The sequence below is a fragment of the Rhodamnia argentea genome, chromosome 3, assembly GCF_020921035.1.
Source record: "Rhodamnia argentea isolate NSW1041297 chromosome 3, ASM2092103v1, whole genome shotgun sequence".
NCBI classification, from domain to species: Eukaryota; Viridiplantae; Streptophyta; class Magnoliopsida; order Myrtales; family Myrtaceae; genus Rhodamnia; species Rhodamnia argentea.
Genome location: NC_063152.1, coordinates 17,388,575 through 17,397,900, shown reverse-complemented (window position 1 = coordinate 17,397,900; position 9,326 = coordinate 17,388,575). Strand labels below are relative to the sequence as shown.

The 9,326-nt window shown below is 40.6% G+C and overlaps 1 protein-coding gene across 1 annotated transcript; it reads left to right on the top strand.

Annotated features, from left to right (window-relative positions):
- The first annotated feature begins 5,202 nt into the window (after positions 1 to 5,202).
- LOC125314119 lies at positions 5,203 to 7,971 on the top strand. Its single transcript, XM_048275595.1, has 2 exons — positions 5,203 to 5,259; positions 7,209 to 7,971. The coding sequence occupies exons 1-2, from the start codon at positions 5,203 to 5,205 to the stop codon at positions 7,839 to 7,841; spliced, it is 690 nt and encodes a 229-aa protein (XP_048131552.1). The 3' UTR covers positions 7,842 to 7,971.
- The last annotated feature ends 1,355 nt before the right edge of the window (positions 7,972 to 9,326 follow it).

The window sequence follows — 9,326 nt, the reverse complement described above, 5'->3', positions numbered from 1 at the left end:
TGCTAAAATTTGGAACACGTGGCATGTCTAAAATAAACAAACAAATGTTCAAACCAAACGATTACATTTTTGTAGATCGAGATGGAAAGGATTACCTTCTATTACATAAAATCTTACTCACATACACATTATAGTTCCCTTCAAGATCTCGGAGCTGGAAGAACGCGGCTGTCGTCGAAAATGGCAAGCAATGGCGTTGTTGGGTTGCGAGGGGCGAAATATGTGTCGGGACTCGTCGAAGATGATGCTCGACTAAAACACTTTTCTTCACTCTCGAATTTTCTCTTTTGATTTTTCTCAAGAACTCTCTTTTTCCTCTCTAAAAATTCCTCTCAAAAACTCTCTCAAAACTCTCTCAATTCTCTTCCACTCTTCCTAAAAAACTCTCTCAATTCTCTTCTACTCTCTCTCTCAATTCTCTTCCACTTTCCCCCTTCTAAGAGCTCTCTAAATTCTCTATCACCCCCAAAAATTCTCCTCCCTCCATTCTCAAGAACTCTTCCTCTTTTATAGCCAAATTTCACCATCCTTTTTTCACCATCTTCCCTTCTCCATCTTCTTTTCTTCATCTTCCCTTCATCATCTTCCCTTCATCATCTTCCCTTCTTCATCTTCTCTTCATCACCTTCCCTTCATCATCTTCCCTTCATTATCTTCCCTTCTTCATCTTCTCTTGGTATTTGCAATGCAGTCCCTGAAATTTCAAGTATTTGCAATACAGTCCCCGAAGTTTTAAGTATTTGCAATATAGTCCCCGAAGTTTCAAATCTTCTCGGTGTATTTTTCCATCCCGTGCCTAGTCTAGACGCATGCTAAATTAAGTGTTCTGTTTGCCCAATTATATACCAATGCAATGTACGCTAAAAATAAATATGTGAGATGATTTTTATTTAGAACTAAAATTAGTTCTAATTTTTATGCAAAAAATAGATTAGTCAAAATTTAGGCGTCAACGGTTACTCTACCATTCATAGTTGAAAAGGACATATCAGCTATATCAAGTAAACACATAGATATCAAATTCTTTTAAGTAAAGGTACTACTCTAACATGTTTCAGAGTTAGTAATTTACTTGAATAAAACATCAAATTTGTAGTTCCAGCATGAGTCACCTTTGTCTAACCACCATTGCAATTTTTCACGGTGTCTTTCACTTCTGTAACATCGGTGAGTAAGTTCTTGTCATTAGCAGCATGACAAGTAGCGCCACTATCCGACCACCACTCGGAAGAGACACTGGTCTTTCCATTCTTCATCATTCCAATGAAGGCTTGAGGCTCAAATTCACTAATTAGAAAATTAGCCTCATTTTGTGGTGTGTCATTCTTTGGCTTCTTTGGTAGCTTACACTCTGCTGCCCAGTGACCCCACTTTCCACGGTTATGGCACTTGTCCTTCTTCTTCCTTTTGGAGATAGTCTTTTTGGCCTCTAACTGTGAGGAGGATTCACCTTTTAGTGACTTGGACTTTTTCTAAAGTTTATTGGAGTGTGAATCTAAGTTGGCAACCGGCTTTTGTTGTCCTACTTGTTCCAAACTTTTCTTAGACAAGTTTTGATCATCAATGTAAATATACCTTTTTAATTCATCCAGTCCCATCTGTTCCTTCGGTCTATGCATTTCGGTCTTGAAATAACTCCATTTAACAAGTAGTTTACTCAACAGAAAGAGGTTATCGGACATATTAGAGTTATCATCTTTCAGCTTGTTCCTCATGTTCTCAAGTTCAATTAATTGAGAGGTAATACTCAAATTCATATTGAATTTAAAGTCAAAGAACATCTCCGCTTGGAGAGTTTTAGAGAGCCCTTCTTATTTTTCGAACCGAGCGTTCAAGTGATCCCATATCTCTTTCGCCGTCTTATACTCACTATAAGTCATAGCAAGATGAGGATTTAGAGAGATCAACAAGTAATCTCTACAAAAATCTTCATCTTTGTTCCATTGATATTCATCCACATCTTTAGTGATAGATGCAAAATCACTCGATACGATGTAGAATATTTCACGTTCTTTCATGCCAAATTGAACATGTAATTTCCAACCATGAAATTCAATAACATCAAATGATTGTAGCTTTATAATATCATGGGAACTATGTTTTGCCATTTTAATCAGAGCAAAGAGTTAGAAAGAGTACACCTTGGAGTCCTTGGAGCTCACAAATTCGAATAATGTCCAAGGCCTTGGTCAAACCGCTCTGTAGAGGTGGAATTTGCCAAAAAACAAACCCCAAAAAACCTTAAGATGGACTGCCCTTATTGCCGGAAACTCGTTGGAAACCGGCCGGAAAAATAGCTGAAAAGTTGCCGAAAAATCGCGCGCGACAGTGAAACTTCCTGCAACCGTATCTCCACCGCCCAATCTTCGTTCGATGCGAGTGACCACTCAAACATTTGTATCAAAGAGTAGAACAAAACCCAAGTGGTTTCACCCTCTGAAATTGACTATTATTTCCGGGTTTTTGAATCAAAGATTTCGGTCACCCGAATCTTCAAACTTAGATCCCGGCTGATCCCACCGTCGAATTGAATAAAAAAAAACACACCTGCGAGTTCGTCTTGATGAGATCTTCAAGTAGACACCTTACTCGCTCAAATCCAACACACGAATCTAATACTTCAAGATTGTTGGAGGTTATGGATTTGAGAGAGTAGAGAGTGTTTTATGGTTGCTTGAAGTATTACACCAAGAGACATCAAGTTTGAAATGCTCAAGAGTATTACCTCTAGCTTAGGAGAACCCTAGAGTTAATATGCAAGCTATTGGGCTCCAGCTCATATGGACCCAAATAGCCATGCTTTCACATATTGGGCTTGTATATGAACATATGATTTGGGCTATATTAACAATATATCCAACAGTGGTCGCTAATGGACTTCTTCTTATGATCGTGCATATAAGAAATGCATGCCGAAGAGCCCATCGACGGTGGCGAGTGGACCACCCCTCTCGGGACGCCGCCTATGGGAGGCGATTTGGGGCTGAAAAGATCGATGAGCATCATGGGGTTTTGGTTTAAGAAACAGGAAAGCACTTTGCGGACAAAGTCAAAAGTTCGGAGAAATTGGGAGAGAGGCTAAAGAGAGAAGACAACGTGGGAGAGAATCGAAAGAGGACGACATAAAACTCGGAGGTTAGAGAGGGATATATAGTTTACCGTTGGAATCGGGAAGGGGAGTGACGTCATCAATATTGGAGTGAGGGGCTTTCCTAATTCGAGTCATGTTAAGATTACTAGTGTATGTGGGGTTATAAAAATAGAAATATGTCAAAGATTCAAGATTGATTTCCTACGGATGCTCTTATATCACACAATCTTTAATTATATAATAATGAGTTGGAGATAATTCCCAGTTAGATTTTTATGCTACGTTAGATTATTTTTGTCATGTAATAGGACGGAACTTTAAAAGGCTGGATTTTTTTTTTAATTCGAACAAACGAAAGATTTTTAGATGTACAAAATATGATAATAATGAGTTTATAAATAGAAAAAAAAAACACCGCTAGTTACATTGTAAAAAAAAAAGGAAGAAGATGAAACAAAGAAAGAGACGGCGTCGGTATGGGATACTCTAAGCTTGTTTTACCTTTGCTATGAAGCTCTTCTGTTAATGTAGGAATCCACTGTCGGCGCTGCCTTCTTTTCTCAGACCTTGGCCGTAAATGATGAAACTGTGAAGTTTGAGGTCTGGGCTTGGCTCCCATGTACTATAGGGGAGCTGCCGCAGCAATCATCGCGTATGACATGACAAACCTAGTAAGTGAAGCTAACAAGAAACCAATTATTGGCTCTGATGCTGTATGAAGTTGCTATCGAGAATTCTTTGACTGTGGCAAGAGATCTTTGTGCAAAGTAATAGTTTTCACTACAAGGGAACGCATGTAATCTGTGAATCGGCTTCTTTTGGCTTGCAATCTTAGCATCCTAGCACTTCAGTTTTCAAAAGATGTTCATTTTCTGATAATGGAGTTGCATATGCTGGTCCTTTATTTCTAATTCTTGGGAACCCTCATCAACTTATCACGTACAAGTTCATGTCATTATGAGGTCATTAAATATTATTTAGTCGAAGTTATTGCTCCCATGGTATGAGTTTTCTGTGGAATTATCAAAGAGCGAACCGATTTATCTTTCTCTGGAGGCCTGGCTGACCTTTGTTCGGTTGGAGTTATGATTGATTGTTTGGTTTTTGTTGTTAGTGTGATTCTTATTCTTGCTGCATATATTGGCAGAAGGTAGCTGATCTTGTGGTGTCACCATTGAACTTGTTTTCGGCATCTCTATCAGATGCATACTATATTGTTGTCCTTGTTTATGTCGATGTAATCTTCGACTGTCTTTGTTGAAGATTCACTCTCTTTCTTTCCCAGGATAAACTTGAAACCGGTTGTTGATCTATTATTTTTAATCATGGTGAATGATCAATGTTCCTTCTTAAGGTTTACATGGAATGTCCACTCTATAACTACCTTAAGGTTGGGGGGAAAGGAGGGAAGTCCCCTCTATTTTGAAAAAAAGGACCATTTGACCTAGAGAACTGATTGCGTAACAGTGGTTGGGTGTTTTTTAAAATAACAGTCTGTTTTTGGGCGGAATCTATTTCGTCAAGAATTTGTGGCCCATAACGTATTGTTATTCTCATAGCCACCCAAAGACTGTTCATATTTACATGGGTGTAGATTCTATATGAAGTTGAGCCATTGATATGACTGTCTGTATGTCCATATAGGAATCTAGTGACTTTGTCCATGTATGGTTTTATTCTCTACTTTCTTTTGGCTTAAATGTTTTCCTAGCAAAGTGACAGACTGTTTTCTTGCTTGAAGGCGTCATTTGAGCGAACCAAAAATTGGGTGCAAGAACTTCAAGCACAGGGTAGTGATTAGATCTATTTGCTTAACTTGTCTATGTTATAGTTATTTTTTTGGCTTTGCCGTTGGCATTCACATTTATCTATGTTGGTTCGCAACCTTTCTTCTCCTTTTCATGTGTTAAAAGAAACACTTTTTGTTATTAGTGTGTCATTAGGGGTGCCGGTTTAGATGATCATCATTTGTAATTTATTTGTGGAGATGTTTGGATGGGACCTCCTTATAATTTTTCAGCAAGATCCTTATATCATCTTACAATTATTTCATGGTTAGCTTTGAGCTAACTAGTTGTCTCCATTCCTGTCAAAGGTATCCTGACGCGGTTATGGCTCTCACTGGAAGTAAAGCAGAATTGTTGGATGCCCAGAAGGTTACGGCTGAGGTAATTGCAGTTTTCCTCCTTTTTTGCTTTCGAGATGATTACTTCTGTTTCCTCCAAAACTATGTTTTCGTTGATCAAAAGGAAACGGCAATTCCATCGAGGAGGCAATAAGGGGGTGCCTACCAAATGTTTGGAGAAGAAATCAATTGACATGATACAAGACTCTTTTTTAATCACTGCCTCCTCCTGTGCACTCTCCTATTCTTCTCCCTTCTCTAATAGCCAAAATGTTGTACAAGGAACCTTTTTGTGGATACTCGTGTTTATCTTTTGCACAGTCTGATGCCTTCCCAAGCCTTCAGTTCTCTACAGGAATCATCTTGCTGGATAACAATGTGTCAAAATAAGGAATGTCAGTCAGAAATCTTCTTGTTGAATTTGAAATCTTCTTGTGCTGCTTTTGAGGCTTATTCGCGTCCTTGGGGTGTATGTGCATTCTGGACTCCTAATGAAACGTGGAACTGGATGATTACCAACCCTTCAAGGTTGCAACTCAAAACTATTGCAAATTACGGGCATCAAAATGACGTGATTTGACCTTACCAAAAAAAACAAAATGACGTGATTTGAGTTGGTTAGATAGAGTGAACATATGAACCGAGAGCGAAGAACGAGGGTCTCCATTGGTTTTTGTAAGATCTGAGTTGATTACTTGTTGAGCCTACTATTAATAGGCAAGGCATGAGAAGGAAGTTGATTAATTATGCTATGGCACTGTTGACAATGAGCTTATGACTCAAGTTTATGATCGCTATAAAGGTTTCAATGAATCATCTTATTAAACGTAATCAGTCAAAGGAGAAAGTTTACTCTGAAGCTGTCTCCGCCGTTTTATCTGACGAAACAGAATTGTACATGCAGTGATCGATTTAGGTCCCTCTTGTGCATAGTGGTTACCAAGTGTGTGCGATCTAATCTTTGTCATATGTGAATGGCTCCTGCCTTAGTTTCTCTTTGCCAGGATTGCGAATCAGTTTCGATGCTCTTGATGACATTCTGGATAGAAAACAAACTCGAGCTCACACAATAATAATACTGCGATATTTGTAACTTCATATTCCATTGGAATGTCAATTTGTAAGACAGAATTACAGTCCACGTGGAGTGGTACGACAGATCAATCTACCATAATCAACTTTTTGCCCATCTAAAGTATACCTTCATATGTATATAGATATCTAAGAATGGAACATAAAATTTCGTATATCACTATAATAGAAAAGAAACGCCTCGAGAAAACATTCACTAAGAATTGAGATTCCGAGAGAAAGTAGAGATAGCCTAATTCCATATAACGGCAAAATCCCATCATTAGCAATACTTCTCTAAAGATTAAAAAAAATAAATAAATAAGTCTCCCGCCGGTAAGAAATATTAATGCAAGATTAAGTATGATTAAATGATTCGGTCACTCGGTTGATGGCTAGTCGGCTTCACGAAACGCTAATTCGCCTTGCGGAGAAGACTGAAAACCGTGGTCGTGAGCTATTTTAGCCTATTTGTTAGGAAGTTTTTTATTGTATAGTATGCTTCCTATATAGAATCCTTCCTATTGTATATCCCCTAATTAGGGTTACCGGATGTCATATATATATGATAGGATTGAGTATTGTAAATGTACAGAAAAAAGATATTCATTGAATGAAAGGAGAGTTTTTTCTCTTCATGGTATCAGAGCCCTAGGGTTTGATCCTTTGGGTACTGTACGTCAATCATCGACTACGGCGGTCCCGCTTCGTCATCGACTACGGCGGTCCCGCTTCGCCAAAAAAAATTTTGGCCGTTTTTGTCGCGGCGTCATCGTCTCACGCCGGTCGACTTCGTCCCGTTCAATCTCCTTTGGACCTGATCTCATAGGCGACAAACAGCCGATTGTTCCAACCGACCAAGCGAATGCTAGTGCCTCTGCTACTGACATTCTGGCGGACTTGACCGCTGCGATGAAGTAGCTCTTGACCCAGCAGGCCGCGCCGCCGCGCGTTGAACCTCCCGCTGCACCGATTGCTGTCAAGCTTGATGGAAAAAATTATGGTGGATGGTCCCGGGTTGTTGAGATGTATGTCTCGAGCAAAGACAAACCGGGCTATTTGAATGGTGGTTCTCCCGAGCCCCCTCCTACTGATCCGTTTTTTCGACAATGGAAGACCGATGATTCTACGTTGAAAGGTTGGCTTATCAATTCTATGGATCCAGCTTTGATACCAAACTTTATTCGGTTTCCCTCTGCTAAAGCCGTATGGGATTCCGTGGCAACGACCTTTTTTGATGGATTTGACACCTCCCAAATCTATGATCTTAAGAGGCAGATTTCTCAATTGAAGCAAGGCGGTGGATCCATCGAGAAATATTACAATGATCTTCAAGGGCTCGGGCGTGAGATTGATTTTCGACGTCCTAATCCTATGCAATTCCCGGCCGATATTCTAAGGTACAATGCCATTGTCAATGAAGATCGAGTTTATATTTTTTTGGACGGTCTCGATGACCGTCTGGATAATGTTCGTGCTGATGTTACGAAGATGGATCCATTCCCCACTATTGAGCAAGCTTATGCTTGGGTCGGGCGAGAGGATATGCGCTAATCTGTCATGCTGTCCACTCCCGTCGGGGTTACCTCTGGTTACGCCATGGCGTCGCAGCGAGGCAAGAGTGATCCGCATCTCCAGTTAGTGCCTTCTATCCCGAGAGCTCGCTCTAGACCTGGTATGCCAATTCAATCCGAGGGGTGCTCTCATTGTGGGAATCCTAAACACACAGCAACATCTTGTTTTAAACTGCATGGTTATCCGGACTGGTGGGATGATTTTCGGACCAAGAAGAAGAAACAAGGCTCACGGAAGGGGTGGAATGGAGGGCAAGCCTCCTTAGTGACTAGCGGCTTGGCATTAATTCCCATGGAGCCCGAATCCGCTAATGCCAAATCTCCCGAAGGTAATTATGGGTTTGTCTTTGCTAATGGACGTGGTGCTGATCATCATGGGTGGATAATTGATTCTAGCGCCACCGATCACATGACTCCAGAATCCGGTGACCTTATTACATCTACTACACCACGTCGAGATCATATTTACAATGCCAATGGGCATAGCTTTCCTGTGACGACCGCTGGGCGCGTGTCAGTCACGCCTTCTCTCTCTCTATCTCATACCCTACTTGTTCCTACATTGTCTAATCGTCTCTTATCGGTTGGACAGCTTACTAGTGAGTTAAACCGTGTTGTGCTTATGTACCCCGATTTTTGCCTGTTTCAGGACATTCTCACGAAGGAGATTATTGGGCGTGGTACTAAGAGGGAGGGGCTGTATTTCGTGGATGAAATTACTTCGGGACGAACCTATCATTCTCGTGGATAGTTAGCTCAAGAGAAGGAACTTTGGTTATGGCATCGTCGTTTAGGTCACCCATCCTTTGGGTATTTACGGCATTTATTTCCCAAGTTATTTCATGGTCTATCAAACTCTACTTTTCAGTGTGATACATGTATTTTGGCAAAAAGCCATCGTACATGTTTTCCTCCCGATTCGAATATCGGTTCCACTCCTTTTTCCTTAATTCATTTTGATGTATGGGGTGCGTCTCCTATTACTATCGTATCTAGGTTTCGATGGTTTATCATCTTTGTTGATGATTGCACACGCATGACTTGGCTATATTTGATGAAACATAAGAATGAGGCTGAAGCTATCGTTCGGACTTTCCACCGTATGATTCAAACTCGGTTTGGGGCCAAACTTCAAGTTCTCCGGTCCGATAATGGTGGTGAATACTTAAGTAAACCTCTTGCAGCTTATTTTCAGGAATATGGTTTGATACATGAAACTTCTTGCCCTCGAACTCCTCGGTAGAACGGTGTTGCTGAGCGCAAGAATCGCCATCTTCTTGAAACCACTCGAGCACCGTTGGAGGGTGGCCATGTTCCCCATCGTTTTTGGGATTCTGCCGTAGTTACAACAGCTTATTTGTTAAATCGCATGCCTTCCCGCATTTTGAGCTATCGTACGCCAATGCAATCGCTTGCCGCCCATATGTCTCTTCCTTCGGTTCTTACATTGCCTCCTAAGGTGTTT

Bases quoted from the DNA above. Each gene is read 5' to 3' on its own strand.
- LOC125314119 (XM_048275595.1), top strand. From the start codon at position 5,203: ATGGCTCTCACTGGAAGTAAAGCAGAATTGTTGGATGCCCAGAAGGTT. The intron at 5,260-7,208 runs GTAATTGCAGTT...GCGATGAAGTAG, and splicing joins CCCAGAAGGTTACGGCTGAG to CTCTTGACCCAGCAGGCCGC.